Genomic DNA, 18,214 nt, shown 5'->3' with positions numbered 1-18,214 from the left:
CCCCTGCTATTACGACGGCGGCGATCCAGAGGAGGGCGATCGTCACGAGGTCGGGCCAGGGGTGGTCGGTCATCTCGCGGCCGGTCATCCCGGTGCCGTCCACCTTCACGACCGTAGCTGGGCATATACGTATCCACGTCCGCGCCCGGCGGCCTGGGGTTGCGAGGTCCGCGTCCGCCATTCCGGTCACGGTACCCCCCGCGGTCGTCACCGCTGTCCACCGGTGGCGGAGGGCGTGGTGGCAGTCCTCGCTCACCGGGCATTGGCCTGTCGCGCGCCCACGCCGGTCGCCTTTCGTCGCCGTTGCGATGAGGGTGGCGCCCTCCGTTGACCCCGTTGCGACCGTTTGCGTAGCCGTCCCCAGTGTTGAACCCGGCGCTGGCGCCATGCGCTTTCGGGACCCATGCCAACCGTGCCACCCTTAGGGGCTGGAGGCAGGGCGGGCCTTGCGGCCGTGAACTTGCGCCTGTCAAAACTCAGGGCTCTCCTCAAACGTCGGGAGCTCGGGGCGCCTTGGCCGGCAGAGGCGACATCTTGAAGTACGGGTGCTGCAGCGCATCGATGGCGTTGATGCGTGTTTTCCAGTCCAGCTTCAGAAGCTCTTTGAGCAACGAGATGGCGGCCGAACCGTGTTCCCTGAACCTCGTGGACAAGTTGCCGGGGCGGGACCGCGGTTGCAGCCCCTCGGAGCCAGGAAGTGTGCTCCACAGCGGCATGTTTTGTGGCGTCGGCGAGCCCACGAGGTCCCAGATGATATCCAGCTGATGGCCGTCGCTGTCGCCCGAAAGGATCGGTTTCCCGGTAAGCATCTCACCAAACACGCAACTGCTCTGAGGTTAGACGGCGATCGGCAGCAGGATTCTTGTCAACTCACCCAACCCCCCAAACGTCAATAGCAGTCGTGTACTTCTTCAGGTGCAGCAGAAGCTCGGGAGGCCTGTACCATCTGGTGACGACCAGGCCGGTATACTCCCGCTTGCCATCTCCACCTCCCTGGCCGGCCTTGGGCGTGGGCCCGTCGTAGTGTCTGGCCAGACCAAAATCGGCAATCTGGAGGATTCCTTTGTTGTTGATCAACAGATTGGCAGCCTTCATGTCTCGGTGAAGGATATGTTGATCATGTAGATACCGCAGGCCTTCGAGAAGCTGCAACATGTAGCATTTGATTTGGGGTTCGGTAAATGTGACCGAGGGGTTATCGAGGAGTCCAGAAAGATCGTGGTCCATATAAGGTGTAACCATGTACATGATCGGTCGTTTTCGTTTCACATCGTTCGCTGGGGAAATGGTTAGCCATTGCGTCCCGCACTCGGACAACGGGGTGGCATGGTTGGGTGCCTTACATCTAGGGGGGTGCTCCACTGCCATATCTTCGAGACGAAGGATATTATCGTGGGAGAGCAGTTTCAAGAGCTTGATCTCTCGGAGCGCGGTAATGGGAAACTGGAGATTGTCGTCAGCCTCAAGTGGTCTTGGGTCGTTACGCATGGCCTGGAAGGGCTTTGCGCGCGATGAACTGGGTTTGACATACGCTCATCCTTTCATTATGCATGATGATCTTCTTCAGCGCGACGAGCGCGTTGGTCTTGCGCGAACGCGCGCGATGAACTCGCTGGGCGAGCGAGGGTTAGCGATGGAACGACTTAAGCAGGAGCAAGGGCAAGCAGAGAAAACCTACCCAAAGGTACCCTCGCCAAGCTTGCCGAGTACCTCATAATCGGTGATTCTGGAGCATCCTGTAAAGCTGATCCGCGGGCGCTGGTGTTGTATGGCAAAAGAGCGCGGCGACAAGCCGCCGTTGCTGCTGGGCATGGGAGACTCCATGGTGGGTTGGCCGCGTTTTGCGCTGCCGGTCAAGGTCGGTGGGAATCGGGGTCAAAAGTCGCGACTGTGCATTCGCAGGGTATTATGTTGAGGCTTCTGTCGACATTCAAGTAATATGATCTGTTCGGGACGCCTGCTTGTCATGGCAAGGCATGGCGAGTTTGCGCTTGGTACGTCAGTGGATGGTGAGAGCAAGATCGTGAGTTGGGTTCAGGCAAAAGATGGTCCAGAGAACCGTCAAGGACGCGGCAAGAAAGATAGTCGTTATCAGGACCAATGAGTAGTACACACCCAGTACTCATGATTGGGTCTATTTTCCATGTGCCGACAAGGTCCTGCCCAAGTAGAGAACCTTCAATGCGCGCTGGCCCCCACCCCCCCTTGGGTGGCTCGAGCGTCCTCTCCACCCCTGGTGCGTTCCTCCTCTTTGCGCCTCTGGTACGCCAGAGAAGTCAGTGAGGTGGGCAAGAGCAGTCGAACAGCAGTCAGAGGCGCGAATCGAATACTTTCCACTTCGGCTCAGCGAAGCACAAGTCTCCTCCTGAGTCTTAGTATGATGCATGTCTCTTCCATCATGGAAACCCCAAGGAACACAAAACACTGAGAGAAAGAACTGAACTGAGATGCCGCTCAAGCCGAGTTGCTGGCGGCTGCGTGTCTGCAACCTTTCAAGATGATTTTTTTCTGGATGCAACAACAACCCAACGTGAGAAAGGCTAAGCTTTCGGCGTTCTGACTTGCACCATTTCCAGACCCTTTTTGGTCTGGCACTCTCCATGCCTGATGGCTGGCCGCAATTCGACGAACCTCATTTCACCAGGCAGTTCAACACTTCCAATCACACTCACTTGCTTGTTTTGCTTGCTTATTTTGCCCCTCGCCTGGAGCCCTGCGTGCTCGCATGTGGTCTCCTTTCTTCCCCGCGGTTACTTAACGATTACCCCATCGCTTTCTGGAGCCTGGCAGCGGCTCCGTGATCCTGAGTCGGGACACTACTGATTCACGTCGTTTTTGGTAGCGCATGACCCTCCCGAAGCTGATCCACCAGCAGTCTGGCCAGGACATCGGTGTAACTCCTATCAGTTGGTACCTCCGTCGCCGCGGAGCCTTTGTTTCTCGAAGCATGGTTTTCGTGCCTGGTGGAACAACACACAGAGCGTCCAGATGGGCACGATGATGAATCGGATCTGCCGTCCTGTTTTCTCCACTTTCCTGCTTTCGACTGAGCAGCCGACCACCACGATTCTCTCGTCGCTCGAAACGCCATGACAGACAAATTTTAAGACTCTTGTGCCAACGGAATCCCCAGAATCGCCAGGCTTCATTTGCCGTCGACACCATTCACTGAAGCATTAAAATCTCCAGTGGACTATCTTACGAACCGACACAAACCAAACTCCGAGTTGGTCCCTGGTGAGTTTCATACCCTCTTGAATGAGAAAGTTGTGCCTCTATTTGCCAACACTACGGAATGCCGATCGCGGCATTCTGGTCGCTCCCCCCCCCTTTCTCGAATTGAGCGCACATCTTGCCATACTAGAAAATAAAATCTGCACGCTTAAAGGCTGACGTTTGACTTTAGACATCACGCCCTCAAACTCTTCATCTTGCACTGAGACAGGGACAGTCGCGAGATACGGCAGACGCAATGGCGACCACACAGTCCATCCTGCCAGAGTCTCGGGTCCTGGTCATCATGACCGGCGGCACCATCTGCATGCAGCCGACACCCGACGGCCTGCAGCCTATCGGAGGGTTCCTCAAAGCTGCTTTGGCACCTCGTCCGTCGTTCAACGATATGTCCAACCCGCCCCAGCTGGAGGCGTACAAAGACGGCCAGAAGGTCATGCTGGACAGCCTGCGGACGCCGCCGAGCGCCTACTCTCGCCACATCCGCTACGGCGTCTTGGAATTTTCGCCCTTGTTGGATTCCAGCTCCATCTCATCCGCCGGCTGGACCGAAGTGGCCCAGACCATCAGGGAGAACTACCGCCAGTACGACGGATTCGTCGTTCTGCACGGCACCGATTCGCTGTCTTATACGGCGTCCGCCCTGTCCTTCATGATGTCAGACCTCGGCAAGCCCGTTATTCTGACCGGATCGCAAGCGCCAATCTTCGCTCTGCAATCGGACGCCGTGGACAACCTCCTAGGCTCTCTCATCATTGCGGGAACGTTCCTCATCCCCGAGGTCGGCCTCTTCTTCCACCACAAGCTCTTCCGAGGAAACAGGACGACAAAGAACTCGGCCGTCAACTTTGATGCCTTTGCCAGTCCCAACTGCGAGCCCCTGGCCAAGATGAACGGTCTTGGCATCGACGTCAACTGGCCCCTCGTTCTTCGACCGACAAAGATTGCCGAACTCCAGGTTACCCAGCACCTCGACACGGCCCACGTTGCTTGCATTCACATCTTCCCCGGTATCAAGCCCGAGATGCTCGACTCGGTCCTGCGCGGACCGGACATTCGAGGCCTTGTCCTACGGACGTTCGGCATGGGCAACGCCCCTGGTGGTGTGGATGGCAGCCTCACCAAAGTCATCAAGGCGGCGGTCGACCGCGGTATCGTCGTGGTCAACGTCAGCCAGTGCCTCGACGGCTTCGTCTCCCCCGTCTACGGCCCGGGCACCGACCTGGGTCGCGCAGGTGTCATCTTTGGCCAGGACCTCACGACTGAGGCTGCTCTGACCAAGCTCTCCTTCCTGCTGGCTCTCCCAAACCTGACGACCGCCGAGGTCAGCGCCAGGATGTCGGCCTCCATCCGCGGCGAGATGACGGCCGAGACGCGGCCCGTCTTCTCCCACCCAGGCTCGTTGGATTCCGTCATTGCCCGTCTGTCATCTGCCGAGACCGCCTTCACCGCGCTCGGCTATGCCATTCGCGACGGGGATCTCAAGACGGTCAAGGAAATCCTTGAGCAGGGCCACGTCGGCGAGCACCACCCCCTCCTGACCAAGGCCGACTATGCGGGCAACACGGCCGTGCATTTGGCCGCCGTTGGGCGGGCAGAAATCCTGCGGGAGCTGCTGGTCAAGGGTGCGAGCGTGCACGTCAGGAACTGGGCCAACAACACGCCGCTCTTCCTGGCCCAGCGTGTGGATAATGAGGAGTGCGTTCAGCTGCTGAAGGAAGCTGGTGCACACCTCTGGCAGAACGAAGCCTCGATACTGGGCACCGCGCCCACGCCCCAGGAAGGGCCTCAGCCTCAGAGCTGAGGGGGGCTGTGGGAGAAAGCAAAGTAGGGATAGGCGACAACTGGTTGGAAAAGCGTTTCGCGTACATGATATACGTTACTTAAAGCTCATGATATTTTTTCCCATTGCATCCTATACGATATGTATGCAAGTCTGCTACAATATTAATCAGTGCCATCGGTGTGTTTGACCCGAAGAAAGTTTGACCCGAAGAAAGAATGCTGGGGATCCATGGCCCGCCTGTCGCCGCATAGCCCACAGAATCTCGGTCCTCAAGGTAAAATAGGCAGGGAGCCTAGGTTTTCATTATTTGTGATGGTCCTGCCGCCCGCGTAGGAAGTTTAAAAGTGCGTCCCGAATCTCACTTTTCTTCGCCCAAACCTGTCGAACAGCTTCCGGCTGCACTCGTGGAGAACGGGCGCCGACTGCCGAAGGAACAGACACGACTTAACGCAACCCCAGGCCGCCAGCGCCTCGATGCCTTTTGCAAAGTATCATCAATTTCTACCACACCTCTTGTTGAGCTGACCACCTCTCAATCATGCGAGTACTTCTCATCGGAAGGGGGGCCGTGAACACGCTCTGGCGTGGAAGCTCTGCCAAACGGCCCAGCATGTTGTCGTCGTTCCTGGTAACGGGGGCACGGCTGCTATGGCCCCCAACGTTTCCAACGTGGAACATGCCGACATGCACGACTTCAAGGGGCTTGTGGCCTTGGCCCGGGCGTTGGCGGTTGAATTCGTCCTGCCTGGTCCTGGCGACGTTGTCGTCGAGGGCATTGCTGACGTTTTCGAACCGGGTGGGTAGTTATGCTATTTGGATCGTAGAGCCTGATGTTAATCGTCGAGTTCACTAGCCGGCATCCCTTGTTTTGCACCATTAAAAGCTGCCGCGAAGCTGAAGTGGTCAAAGACGCTTGCAAAAGACTTCATGAGACGTGACAATATACCCACGGCAGAGTACCGCAACTTTAACACCTATGAGCACGCAAGAGAGTATCTTTCTTCTATCAACCACCGCGTGGTGATCAAGGTATCCGGTCTTGCTGCTAGAAAAGAAGTCGTTCTCCTAGAGGCGCAGGAAGAAGCCCAGCGAGAGCTCCGCGAGATGATGGTCGACAAGAAGTTTGGGCACCAAGAAGTCGTCATCCAGGAGTTTCTCTCGGGTGACGAGATAAGCGTCCTCGCGTTCTGTGACGGGCACACTTCAGATCGTTGCCACCAGTTCAGGATCACAAACGAAAATTCGATGGTTCGAAGGGTCCGAATACTGGGAGCATGGGGGTTTATGGACCGGTTGACTTTGCGTCACGCGAACCGATGGCTCAGATGGAGAAGGACCTAAGTGGTCCTACCCATTCACGGCCTGCAATCTGACGGTATGTCATAGCACTTTGTTGAATCCTGCGCTCCGCTTCTGCGAGTACTGATTTGATGGTCGTTCATCCAGGACATGTCTTTCGCGGGATTCTCTTCACAGGTGTCATGATCGCACCTAAAGGGCCAAAGGCGAGCGCAGGCAAGGTGCTAGAATCGACGTCGCTGTCGGTCCCGAAGGTAGGAAATTTGTTACCCGAAGCTGGTGGCTAGTGGCCGTGTTGGCTGACTGTCGAGGTAGATATCCAAATCTTGCATGCTGGGACGGTTCGACTTGGCGATGAGCTCCGAACAGCTGGCGGCCGCGTCTTGGCCGTAGCCGCGGTAGGGGCCAGTCTTGCAGAGGCGGTACGCGCTGCGTACAAAGGCGTCAGCTGCATGGCTTTTGAAGGAATGCAGTACAGGCCGGACATAGGCTCCAGATCAGTCGATTATCGGAGGCACTGGATGATGCAAGGTACTATTTATTTGCTGACAATGCGTGTCTTTAGATGCTTGACCACGTCCGATGAGAAGTAAGATGAAGGCCATACGGCTTCATGTTTGCATTCAATTCCCCAGAATATGTACCAAGGTTGAGACGCAGAGCAATGCATGCAGAGGCAACCCCTGGCTTAAACGGCCAATGCTGATGAATGATTTCGTGGCAAAGCGGTCTGCGCGCGCACACACACACATACACACACCAGACATGACTTACCTATTCAGTACCATGCCATATACCTCTCAATTCGGCGCCATAGGCCAGATAGGTCGTGACAGAGAGAAGAGAGTCTGGCCAGTGCATGGGTGATTCGGCACCAGGAAGCGGCGAGTTGTCGGTCTAATTAGAGCAAAAAGCCACGGGCGTTGTCGCCGACAGATCGAACCTCGTGACATTCGATGCCCGGCTCGACTACCTGTTCGGATCACGACGGTGACTTTTCGGCCTGGTCCTGCATGCAAAGACTCGAGTGTCTTCAAAGGTTCAAACCTCGACTTTTGCTGTCCTAGTCTGATCTGGCTCTTGTTGGTATGGTATTACCATATCGTTTCAACATACACATACATAGGTCGTGAGGTTGGAAGGGGGGCTCTCCGGTGGAGAAGAGGGTGTAGGCCTTCTCGCCCATTTCGGTTAGTCATAAAGCGCGACCCTAGAGAGTGTCATTGATAGGCAGTCCGATAAGGACCGTAGATAGAATCAGCAGTGGAAAAAACCCAAGAGCTTCCCTAGGTATTCTGAGTGTGCGACGCATCACGCTATCCAAATCACGAGCACAGCAAAGCGAAACTGCCGACATCAATTGAGGAACCATCCATCTGAATTTACGACGACATCTTCATTCGACAGAACATCATCATCAAAATGGCCGAGCAAGCACAACCAGCCGCCAGCGGCAAGCCGTCGACACCGCCCCTCATCCACAACGCCGCCATCGCGGGCGCCGTCATCTCACCCATCATCATGCTGCTGCCACCGCGGCGCGTGGACTGGCGGTTCTTCCTGCTGACGACGACCTTTTCCATGTCGACGTCCCAGCTGGCCTACGACTGGACGGGCCAGTCCATCTACGATCGCGTAGGCAAGCGCTTCGAGCGGCTGACGACGAACGAGCTGCCGCCGGCGGCGCAGGAGACACAGAGGCGGCTGCGCGAAGAGAAGATGCGGCGCGAGGGGCTCACGGAGCAGGGCTTGCGGCAGCAGGAGCTGGCGAAGCGGAACGCGCTGCAGAAGCTGTGGTACGGCAACGAGACGGAGGAGTCCTGGAACAAGAAGCGAGCCGAGGAGCACCAGACGGCACTTGAAGAGGGACAGGGGCTCAGCGGCATTATCATGGGCCAGATCAGCGAGGTCATCTCGGGCAAGAGCGACGATACGAAGAAGGATGACGAGGGTAAGAAGGCGTAAGCCGGAGGCGTGTCTTGCGATGGAGCAGGAGGCCGGCCTCGACGGCTGTTGTACAACCACCTGTAAAATGACACGGGCAAAAGGTAGGGAGCGCTTTCGGTGCTCATGCTGTGAGGACCACGATCAAAATCTCCTCTATAATGCTATAATGATATCAGACTTGCCAGCAAAGCTCTGCGTGCCTAGGCATCAGTATTGAGGACACGCTGCTCATTGCAAACGGATAGGTGATGCTGTCAGTGATATCACTTGGTCGGTATGTCGACACGAAGTCTGCTCCAAACCAAAGTGCGTGTCATTGTGGATTGCCATTACGACACATCCTGGGACGAATGCCGGAACGAATGCCGTGGACGTTCTTGACGAGAAAGACGTGGAATTCCAGAATAGCAACAGATGTGGAGGGGTTGCGAGGGCGATCAATAGTGTCATGGTCCGCCCACCATTCGATTCTGAAGGCAACGAATCAACACGGAGCGTCAATTCTCGTAATCTGGAGTTTATCGCCATCCCAAGGCAGCCTGACAAGCCCGTTGCTTCATCGGTACTGTACAGGCGTGCGGTGTGTCTGCTGTGCATGCTGCGCCACGGGCAGCTGTGCTCGCATTGCCGATGCCGAGAGACGCGTGCTGAGCCTCTGCCGTCGTAAGGTACCTACCCACCTGGGTACCGTACCTTCAGGGAACCTGGGGTGGTGGGGTCCGCCCACTGATCTGTCCTTGTGTGGCCAAGCCAGCCACTGTGGGTTCGCCGAGAAGGGATGTCCGGCGGTGGTGCAACCGCTGTGGACATGGCCGTGGGGACGAGCCGACCGCTTGCTCTCTCAAATGGGAGGCCAGACGAAGGAGGGCAGAGCGGCGATCAACGGGCAAGCGGGTGGCCACTGGTTCGGTGATATATCATGTCGGTGTAAGGTAAGGCAGGCAGGCAGAGGGAGGTACCCAGGCTTCATGCGATGCGGCGGGCGGTGCTGAGTCCTGACTCGCCAGTTGATGCAGAATGTCAGGGTGCATAATGAAGCATCTGAAACTCGCGGCTGGTGATCGCACCTCCACCGGCATACATGTGCATAGCTAGCGGCGCCATCTCACTGGCTGAGGCCTCTGGCTTTCCCGTTTGTGTGCCACTTTTAGAAGCAGCTTGGCATGTGCAGCCACTGAAGAGCACCCAAGTCTGAGCCAGAGGCACCAACTGCCCTGCACAGCCCTCCGGCGTCGCCAGCCACTTCACGACGCCCAAAGACAATACCGACGTCCCCAGGTACCTCGGAGGCAGGCCATCAATCGACCAGGTCTCGGACAGTCATGCTTCTTGCCCGTCTAGAGCGTCCTTTCTCTCCTGGTTTCTCTTTCTATCTCTTCCTACCCCATAACAGAGACTTCTAGAGTCAACATTTTTTTTCTTCTAAAACCAACCAGGAAGAAGTAACTCCACCAGCGTCGTCAGCCTGCACTCGGGCCCCATCGAGAGAAGTCCCGTCAACATACCGCGCCACGTTGGCCCCTGGGCCACCTAGGACACTTCGACGTCACAGCCGGGGAACCTAGCACACCTGCACCTGCAAAAGACCCCGTATTCTTGCCCGCCTTGCCCGTGCCTTGTCCCTCTTCAGGCACCCGACCACCATTACACCTTTTAGCTTCTTTACATTCCTGGACGCACCTCCACGCCTTATTTCCCTTCAAGACCCCGTGCCTCTAATCCCTCCGCCCATCAGGCTCTTTTCCCCTTGCTTTTACAGCGAAATTTCCCCGGACGACGTCCAACCACCGTCCTGGTCGCATTGGAACACTTCGCTCGCTGTTTGTCGCTCGTTTTCGAAAGAAGCAACCACACACAAGTCACGATATGGCCTCCAACGACTATTACCATGGCAATCGCCCGCCATCTCCCGGTGGCGCCTCGCAGTCTCCCTACTACGGACACGCTCAGGGCACCTACACGCCGTCTATAGCGTCGACGCCCGCGCCTCCCTACTCTTCCGCCTCGGCGTATGCCGCGCCCAGCAGCAACAGCCAACCGCATCGCGCTCAGACCGTCTCCTCCTTTCGACACCGTCTTCGACGACCCGGGCCTACCCGACAGACTCGACTCAAGACGGCTTCGCCACAACGCCTACGACAACAACATATTGCCGCGCCAACAGGCGGCCCCTACGGCAACTTTGACAAGGGCCTACCCACGGCCAGGCATGCAGCAGCAGCAGCAAGCAGCATCATCATCAAGCAGCAGCCTTAACAGTCCTCGCCTTTCACCCGCATCCGCCGTGCCCGGGCAGGCGCACTTCGCCGATGACATTCCACTTCAGAACCAGGGCCACAACCCGAGCCTACCACATGATCAGCCGCCGGCCAAGGATGTAGAGATGAACGATCATGTGTACGAAGCCCCAGGCTCAAGCAGGCGAAAGAAGTCTAGAAGGGTCGGCTTCGGCCAGCTGGGCATGCTGGGTGCCGACAAGAAGCGCATCGCCTGGGTCGTCTACATCTTGACGATCGCGCAAGTTGGTGTGTTTATCGGTCAGATCGTGAGAAATGGTATGTTGGGGAAAACAACCAGTGCCTCTGCTCTCCATTCTCGTGCTAACCCAGGAACAGCGACTTTGACAGGCTCTCCCATCATGATCAAACCCTCCTTCAACCCCATGATCGGCCCCTCTTTCTACGTCAACATCAACATGGGTGCTCGTTATGTGCCCTGCATGCACACCGTCGAGGCCATCAAGGAAGCTCAACAGCCCATTTGGTGGCCCTGCCCCAACACGACCTCGAACGACCAGAACGACGAGTCGAACCGCTGCAGCCTTGGTGAGCTGTGCGGCTTTGGCGGCGTCCCCAACCCTCAGGACCCCAACGAGAAGGGTGAACCCAATCAGTGGTTCCGCTTCATTACGCCAATCTTCCTGCACGCCGGTCTCATCCACATCGGAGTCAACATGCTCCTGCAGATGACCATCGGCAAAGAAATGGAGATGGCCATTGGGCCCGTCCGCTTTTTCCTCGTCTACTTTAGTGCTGGCATCTTCGGCAATGTTATGGGCGCCAACTATGCTGGAACGGGCGAGGCTTCGACGGGCGCCTCGGGTGCCCTCTTTGGCATCATCGCCCTGACGGCCCTCGACTTGGCGTACTCTTGGAAAGACCGCCGCCATCCTGTGAAGGATCTCATGTTCGTGCTCTTGGACGTTGTTATTTGTTTCGTCCTTGGTCTCCTGCCGGGTCTTGACAACTTTGCCCATATTGGAGGCTTCCTCATGGGCCTATGTCTCGGCATCTGTGTCCTTCACTCGCCGAACTCCCTGCGGAGGCGTCTGGGCTATGATACGTCTTATGCCACCGTCAACGGCGAGGGGGCTCAGGCGGGTCCCGTACCATTTGTCAAGAACCCCACAGGCTTCTTCAAGGGCCGCAAGCCTCTCTGGTGGGCGTGGTGGCTTGTTCGCGCGGCTGCCCTTATTCTTGTCATCGTTGTCTTCATCGTTTTGCTCAACAACTTTTACGTCAGCCACAGCACCTGCAGCTGGTGCAAGTATCTGAGTTGCTTGGTGAGTTATATCCTTCTGAAATGCTGAGGAAGCAGTCACTGACTCCATTTCTCTATGTAGCCCGTGAACGGATGGTGTGAGATGGGCGAGCTCAAGTTCGATACCATCAATGCCCCTGCACGTATGGCTCGAGATGTTCTGTCTGGTGGCAGTTAGACATAGGGGTGATTTCAAGCTTGCAATAATCATGACCCATTGCATCTGGGAAAATCATTGCACTGTTAGCGCCGGCGTCCGGTTTGGTTGGCTCAAGGGTGGCATAAGAAATTGATTACCTGTTCTACATTTAAATCCGTGACCCTCCATCAGGTTCACATTCTAAATTTCCAGTGCAGTTCAAGACAGTAGGATGCCGCTATTGAGCTAGGGATGTCAACACCTGCAAAGCGGTTGGACAGGGCGGCGTCTACGGGGCAAACCTGCTTAGTCACATATCGCGTACCCCTGTCGCCCATTAAACAGACCGATTCACGTCACGTCTCTGACGCGTCTCTGAGCAGGTCCTACCCGCGAACCCAGCACGGCATGTCAACGAAATTGTCCCTCCCCAGACCCAGACCCCCCTCTCTGGCCGGACAACCATTTCCCATCACACACAATAACCATCGCAGCATGCGCACCGGAACTGTTTGAGCTCTTACTGCTGATATTCGGATTCCTGGTTGTTGAAGGCTTCAGGCTTTCTTTCCTCTCAACATGGCAACGTCTGTACTGCCCCAAAAACGTGTGCTCGGGGAGACGTCGAACGCCCGCCGCAACATCCCCTCGTCCCCAGGCTCCAAGAAGCGCAAGGTCGAGCCCTTTGCCTCCTCACCTGCGACGCGCTTCGCAGGAAGCCAAGAAACCCGAGAAATCCTCTGAACTCGAGCAGCCAAGAGCGCATTCGAGTCCGAAGTCCTCGAGAAGCTGAGCCAGGACATTTCCGAACTGAAACAGAACAACAGTGAGAAGGACCAAGCATGGGAGCGACCGCTTCTCGACGACTTCAACCCCGACAAGACCACCATTGTCTTTCAACAGATCGAGGCTGAGGAGGGTACATTGCATGGCGGCCGTGCCACCGTCAAGCTGTTTGGCGTCACCGAGGCTGGTCACTCGGTCATGCTGCACGTTACCGACTTCAAGCACTATCTCTACATCGCCGCCCCCGTCTCCTTCCAGCCTGAGGACTGCAACAACTTTAGGGCGTATCTGGAGACGCAGGTCGCTCAGCACCAGCCCGTTATTCATTCCGTGGCCCTACTCATGCGCGAAAACATCTATGGCTTCCAGGGCAATGTCAAAAACCCATATCTCAAGATCACAGTGAACGATCCCAAGCACATCGGCAAAGTGCGGTCTACTATCGAGGCCGGCAATGCCAACTGGAAGGGCCTCTGGAAGGGCGTTGACGGTGGCGTGATGACGTTTGACAATATTCAATATGTCCTGCGCTTCATGGTGGACTGCAAGGTATGTTGATCGCCTCATGCTCTCTCTCCCCTGCAAGTGTGCTGACCGTCATTGTAGCTGCAAGGCATGTCCTGGGTCGAAGCACCGGCGAAATCCTACAAATTGATGTCCAGCTCGCTACGACAGTCCAACTGCCAGATCGAGGCCGAAATCAGCTACCTTGACCTTGTCGCACACAAGCCGGAAGGCGAGTGGTCAAAGATGGCGCCGCTCCGCATCTTGTCCTTTGATATTGAGTGTGCCGGTCGCAAGGGCATCTTCCCAGAGGCGAACCACGACCCCGTCATCCAGATCGCAAACGTTGTCACAAGATACGGAGAGAAGAAGCCGTTCATTCGCAATGTGTTCTGTCTGGACACGACGAGCTCCATCGTTGCGACACAAGTTCTCGAGTTTGATAAGGAAGAAAAGATGCTGAAGGAATGGCAGAAGTTTCTACAGAGCGTCGACCCCGATCTCATCATCGGATACAACATTGCCAACTTTGATTTCCCGTATCTGCTCGACCGCGCGAAACATCTCAAGGTGGCAGGCTTCGAGTACTGGTCCCGTATTCCCAGTATGCCCTCGAGAGCCAAAGAAACGAGTTTCTCCAGCAAGCAGATCGGCAACCGCGACTCGAAGAGCACCAACACCAACGGCAGGTTGCAGCTCGATCTCCTGCAACTAGTGCAGCGTGACCATCACCTGCGAAGTTATACGCTCAATTCGGTGTGCTCCCAATTCTTGGGCGAGCAGAAGGAGGACGTCCACCATACAATGATTACAGAACTCTTCAACGGTACCCCTGAATCCCGACGTCGATTGGCGCTGTACTGTCTGAAGGACGCCTACTTGCCGCAACGCCTCATGGACAAGCTCTCTTGCCTCGAAAACTACACAGAAATGGCAAGAGTCACAGGCGCTCCGTTCAACATGCTACTCGCCCGAGGCCAGCAGGTGAGGTTCATCAGTCAGCTTTTCCGCAAGGCGCTGGAGCAGAAGCTGGTGATTCCCAATATGAAGTCCGAGGCTAGCGACGAACAGTACGAAGGTGCAACGGTCATTGAGCCGACAAGAGGCTACTACGATGTTCCCATTGCAACGCTCGATTTCGCATCTCTGTACCCCAGTATCATGCAGGCGCACAACCTTTGTTATACGACCATTGTGGATAAGAAAGCCATCGAGAAACTTGGCCTCAAGAAGGACGAAGATTACATCGTCACTCCCGCCGGCAACACCTTTGTGACAGCTAAGCAACGAAAGGGTCTCCTCGCACAAATTCTCGAGGAGCTGCTGGCTGCCCGAAAACAGGCCAAGCGCGAGCTCGCAGTCGCAACTGATCCGTTCAAGAAGGCTGTGCTGAACGGAAGACAGCTGGCTTTGAAGGTTAGCGCCAACTCGGTGTATGGTCTCACGGGTGCCACAACGGGCAAACTTCCGTGTCTGGAAATCGCCAGTAGTACCACAAGTTTTGGTCGGCAGATGATTGAAAAGACAAAGGAGGAGGTGGAGGCCAAGTACACCATCGCCAACGGGTATTCGCACGACGCGCAGGTCATCTACGGTGACACGGATTCCGTCATGGTCAAGTTTGGCACCAAGGACCTGGCGGAAGCAATGAAGCTGGGCGAGGAAGCTGCCGGCTTCGTGTCCTCCAAGTTCGTCAAGCCGATCAAGCTCGAGTTCGAAAAGGTCTACTTCCCGTACCTGCTCATCAACAAGAAGCGCTATGCTGGTCTCTACTGGACCAAGCCGGAGAAGTACGACAAGATGGACACGAAGGGTATCGAGACGGTTCGTCGAGACAACTGCTTGTTGGTCCAGACGGTCATTGAAAAGGTCTTGCGCATGATTCTCATCGACCAGGACGTACAAGGCGCGCAAGAGTAAGTTCCATAGACACATGTCTGAGTCCCAGACACGGGACTTCCAAAGCTAACATTGTCTCGCAGATATGTCAAAGACATGATCGCCGACCTGCTACAGAACAAGGTGGACATGTCAAAGCTTGTCATCACCAAGGCGCTGACAAAGGACGACTACTCGGCCAAGCAGGCACACGTGGAACTCGCCCAACGAATGAAGAAGCGCGACGCAGGTTCGGCTCCCGGACTGGGTGACCGTGTGGCGTACGTCATGATCAAGGGCGCAGCGGGAGCGAAGAACTATGAGAAGTCGGAGGACCCCATCTTCGTGCTGGAGAACAACGTGCCGATCGATACGAGGTACTACCTGGACAACCAGCTGGCGAAGCCACTGGGTCGCATCTTCGAGCCGATTCTCGGAGAGACCAAGGCCAACTCGCTCCTGACGGGCGCGCACACGCGAACGATTGCCGTGGCGGCGCCCATGGTCGGAGGTCTCATGAAGTTTGCTAAGAAGACGCAGACGTGCATGGGCTGCAAGAAACCGCTGACGAGCAAGCAAGAGGCAGAGGGCGCTGTGTGCTCAGACTGCGCGCCGCGTGTGGGAGAGCTGTACAAGAAGACGCTGGACCGTGTGTCTGACCTCGAGGTGCGCTTTGGGCGGCTCTGGACGCAGTGTCAGCGGTGCCAGGGCAGCATCCACTGCGAGGTCATCTGCAGCAGCAAGGACTGTCCGATTTTCTACATGCGAATGAAGGCGAAGAAGGATCTGGAGGATGCGGGCAAGGAGCTCAAGCGTTTCGATTTCGACCAGGCGGCCATCTGGTAAGGAGGTTGCACACTCAGGGACCTCAAGGGTCAGTTCGGCGTGAGGAGGCGCAGGTATGCTTCTGGTATTACTCGAGATGGCGTTTGGCATGGGGGTTGATTTGGACGCCAGCAAAGCTTGGCCTGCAATATGGGAAATACGAGTTCATTTCAACAGCAGCTTGAAGACGATGCAACTAGTGACAGCGTGCGGCCTTTCTTTCTCTCTCTCCCTTTCTCACACAACCTCTTTCTCCTCAGCACATACACGGCTGTTTAGGGGTTGCGGCAAAGGTCGCGGGAGCTACCGAAGATTGAACAATGACGGAATGACGCGGGGTACTTCGCCTCACCACAAACCCGTTATCTACCTACCTTACTAGGCAGGTCGCTATGTTACACTCTCACATGACGACGGCTCTCGGATTCATTCCACTGTAGTCAGTCAGGCATGAGAGAAACCTCGCCATCTTCTGTCTCTGATGGTCACTTGAATGAGCGAGCAGCCACACCATAGGGCGTCTTCTCATGGCTACGATCCGGCACCTCGCCCCCCTCATTCTCCTTCTCGCGTCGTCAGTCGAGGTGCGAGCCAAGAACATTGACTACGCCGCTCTCCCTGACGAGACGCTCTTCCCAGGGCCGTGGGAACGTTATATCAAGGCCCCGGCAGATAAGACGCGCATCACGCCGGCTCGCATATTGGCCACCTTTGGCAATGTCACGACGAGCTCCGCCACACCATGGGCCGTCACACCAGGCGATCATGTTCCTGGACAGGGAATACTGATCGGGCCCGAAGGACTGCTGACTCTGGAGTTTGACGAGAACATTGGCGGCCGGTACGTGTGACGGAGGCGGCGGGATTCAAGCCGTGGACTTCACACATGATCGCTGACAGGCGGCACAGGGTCTGCTTCGATGTCGAGTCTGTGGGCGACGATCCAGAGCTTTACCTCTCTTACTCTGAATCTCCTCTGTTCTCAGGGAAGCTGCCCGACGCGACGACGGACCGCTCGGAGGGAGACCTGCCCCTGCAGATCGAGTTTGGGACCCAGACTGGAGTGGTCTGCGTCGGAAAGGACTTCGTGCGAGGCGGCTTCAAATATCTGACCATTCGGATGCCGGTGTATCCCGTACTCGGTAGCGGTCCAGCCCCTAATTCACATCGTGACGTTTTGTCCGGGCAACACGTCCTGAGCCCGGGAGCCGAACGGAGGAAGTCAGACAGAGATCCGTACGCGACGCCGTGGGTGTCCATCCGGAACCTCTGGGTCGACTGCACTGCCTACCCCTCGCAGGCCCAAGGAAGAGCCTATTCGGGCTACTTCTTCAGCTCAAGCAACCTGCTCAACAGGATCTGGTACGCCGGCGCGTACACCCTGCAGCTCTCGACGCTCGACCCCGGTGAGGGCTCGTCCAGGATCGATTACAACCGTCTCGTAGACGACAACGAGTCGCCCGCCGGTTCTTGGTACTCCAACTTTACCATCGCCAACGGCACCGCCGTCATCGCCGACGGTGCGAAACGAAACCGCATCGTCTCGCCCATCGATCTGCTCCTCGCCACGCCTGGGCATCGCCGTGTCGACACATGACATGCTCGCCGTGCGCAACGCCCTCGATGCGCTTTTTCGCGCACCAGTACGCCGACGGCTCGCTCCCCGCAGGCCGGGGCCCCCTTTGGCTTTCCACGGCGAGTTCTCGACACGGCACATCTCCAAGCCCTCCTCAGCCGTCCACGCCTATGTCAAGTTCTCGGCGACATGACCTGCTCACGCGCCGCTGGCTAGCCTACCTGCGCGCGTCAACGTCAGCGTGGCCAAGATCGACAACGACACGAACCTCCACCCTGGCAAGAAGCACAGCCTTCGAAGCAAGCGCCTGCTCTCCGTCGTCCTCGACAAGACTATCACCCTCGCACGCTGGCTCGGCGACGAAAACGACGGCAACATGCACCGTCCCGACGACGACCTCTGGACCGCCGCCCGCGCCGTCCTCCACAAGGGTATCCAGTCCCTCTACTGCCCGACGACCCATCTCCACGCAGCGAACCTCGCCGAATCCCGCCGCTGCCCCGACCCCGACCACCTCGCCCCGCAAGCTGGCAACGCCTGGGCCCTCGTCGCCGGCGCCGCCCACCCATCCTCATCCTCACCCGTTTCCCGCGCCCTCAGCGCGCGCTGGCTCCCCGCCGGCGCGCCGGCGCCCGAAACACCACGCCTCCTCTCGCCGCTGGCCTCCTCCATCGAGCTGGTTGCCCACGCCGCCGCGGGC

General features: G+C 56.9%; 7 protein-coding genes across 7 annotated transcripts in view; 6 read left to right on the top strand and 1 right to left on the bottom strand.

Annotated features, from left to right (window-relative positions):
• Positions 1–488: 488 nt before the first annotated feature.
• Positions 489–1,824, bottom strand: VDBG_00057 (serine/threonine-protein kinase BUR1; the record flags this gene model as incomplete). Its single annotated transcript, XM_003008330.1, has 3 exons — positions 489–825; positions 875–1,516; positions 1,679–1,824. The coding sequence occupies 3 exons, from the start codon at positions 1,822–1,824 to the stop codon at positions 489–491; spliced, it is 1,125 nt and encodes a 374-aa protein (XP_003008376.1).
• A 1,648-nt stretch (positions 1,825–3,472) lies between these two features.
• VDBG_00056 (lysophospholipase) lies at positions 3,473–5,038 on the top strand (the record flags this gene model as incomplete). The annotated part of the gene is made up of 1 exon (XM_003008329.1): positions 3,473–5,038. One exon carries the CDS (start codon positions 3,473–3,475, stop codon positions 5,036–5,038), a length of 1,566 nt encoding a protein of 521 aa, XP_003008375.1.
• Positions 5,039–5,668: 630 nt separating this feature from the next.
• VDBG_00055 (phosphoribosylamine-glycine ligase) lies at positions 5,669–6,361 on the top strand (the record flags this gene model as incomplete). The annotated part of the gene is made up of 2 exons (XM_003008328.1): positions 5,669–5,816; positions 5,904–6,361. 2 exons carry the CDS (start codon positions 5,669–5,671, stop codon positions 6,359–6,361), a joined length of 606 nt encoding a protein of 201 aa, XP_003008374.1.
• A 1,380-nt stretch (positions 6,362–7,741) lies between these two features.
• Positions 7,742–8,284, top strand: VDBG_00054 (conserved hypothetical protein; the record flags this gene model as incomplete). Its single annotated transcript, XM_003008327.1, has 1 exon — positions 7,742–8,284. One exon carries the CDS (start codon positions 7,742–7,744, stop codon positions 8,282–8,284), a length of 543 nt encoding a protein of 180 aa, XP_003008373.1.
• A 1,993-nt stretch (positions 8,285–10,277) lies between these two features.
• Positions 10,278–11,984, top strand: VDBG_00053 (rhomboid family membrane protein; the record flags this gene model as incomplete). Its single annotated transcript, XM_003008326.1, has 3 exons — positions 10,278–10,821; positions 10,894–11,828; positions 11,889–11,984. 3 exons carry the CDS (start codon positions 10,278–10,280, stop codon positions 11,982–11,984), a joined length of 1,575 nt encoding a protein of 524 aa, XP_003008372.1.
• A 540-nt stretch (positions 11,985–12,524) lies between these two features.
• VDBG_00052 (DNA polymerase delta catalytic subunit) lies at positions 12,525–15,959 on the top strand (the record flags this gene model as incomplete). Its single annotated transcript, XM_003008325.1, has 4 exons — positions 12,525–12,620; positions 12,765–13,280; positions 13,338–15,151; positions 15,218–15,959. The coding sequence occupies 4 exons, from the start codon at positions 12,525–12,527 to the stop codon at positions 15,957–15,959; spliced, it is 3,168 nt and encodes a 1,055-aa protein (XP_003008371.1).
• A 506-nt stretch (positions 15,960–16,465) lies between these two features.
• The window catches only part of VDBG_00051 (alpha-L-rhamnosidase A), a gene marked incomplete at both ends in the record, with an annotated part of 2,439 nt that continues 690 nt past the window's right edge, over positions 16,466–18,214 (top strand). The window contains 3 exons of the mRNA XM_003008324.1: positions 16,466–16,779; positions 16,839–17,411; positions 17,731–18,193. Of these exons, the coding sequence (XP_003008370.1) occupies positions 16,466–16,779; positions 16,839–17,411; positions 17,731–18,193 (1,350 nt within the window). The remainder of the gene's footprint in view (positions 16,780–16,838; positions 17,412–17,730; positions 18,194–18,214) is intronic.

The sequence above is a fragment of the Verticillium alfalfae genome, genomic scaffold (assembly GCF_000150825.1).
Source record: "Verticillium alfalfae VaMs.102 supercont1.1 genomic scaffold, whole genome shotgun sequence".
NCBI classification, from domain to species: Eukaryota; Fungi; Ascomycota; class Sordariomycetes; order Glomerellales; family Plectosphaerellaceae; genus Verticillium; species Verticillium alfalfae.
The sequence above is the reverse complement of the archived record's forward strand: the minus strand, read 5'-3'. Positions and strand labels throughout refer to the sequence as shown.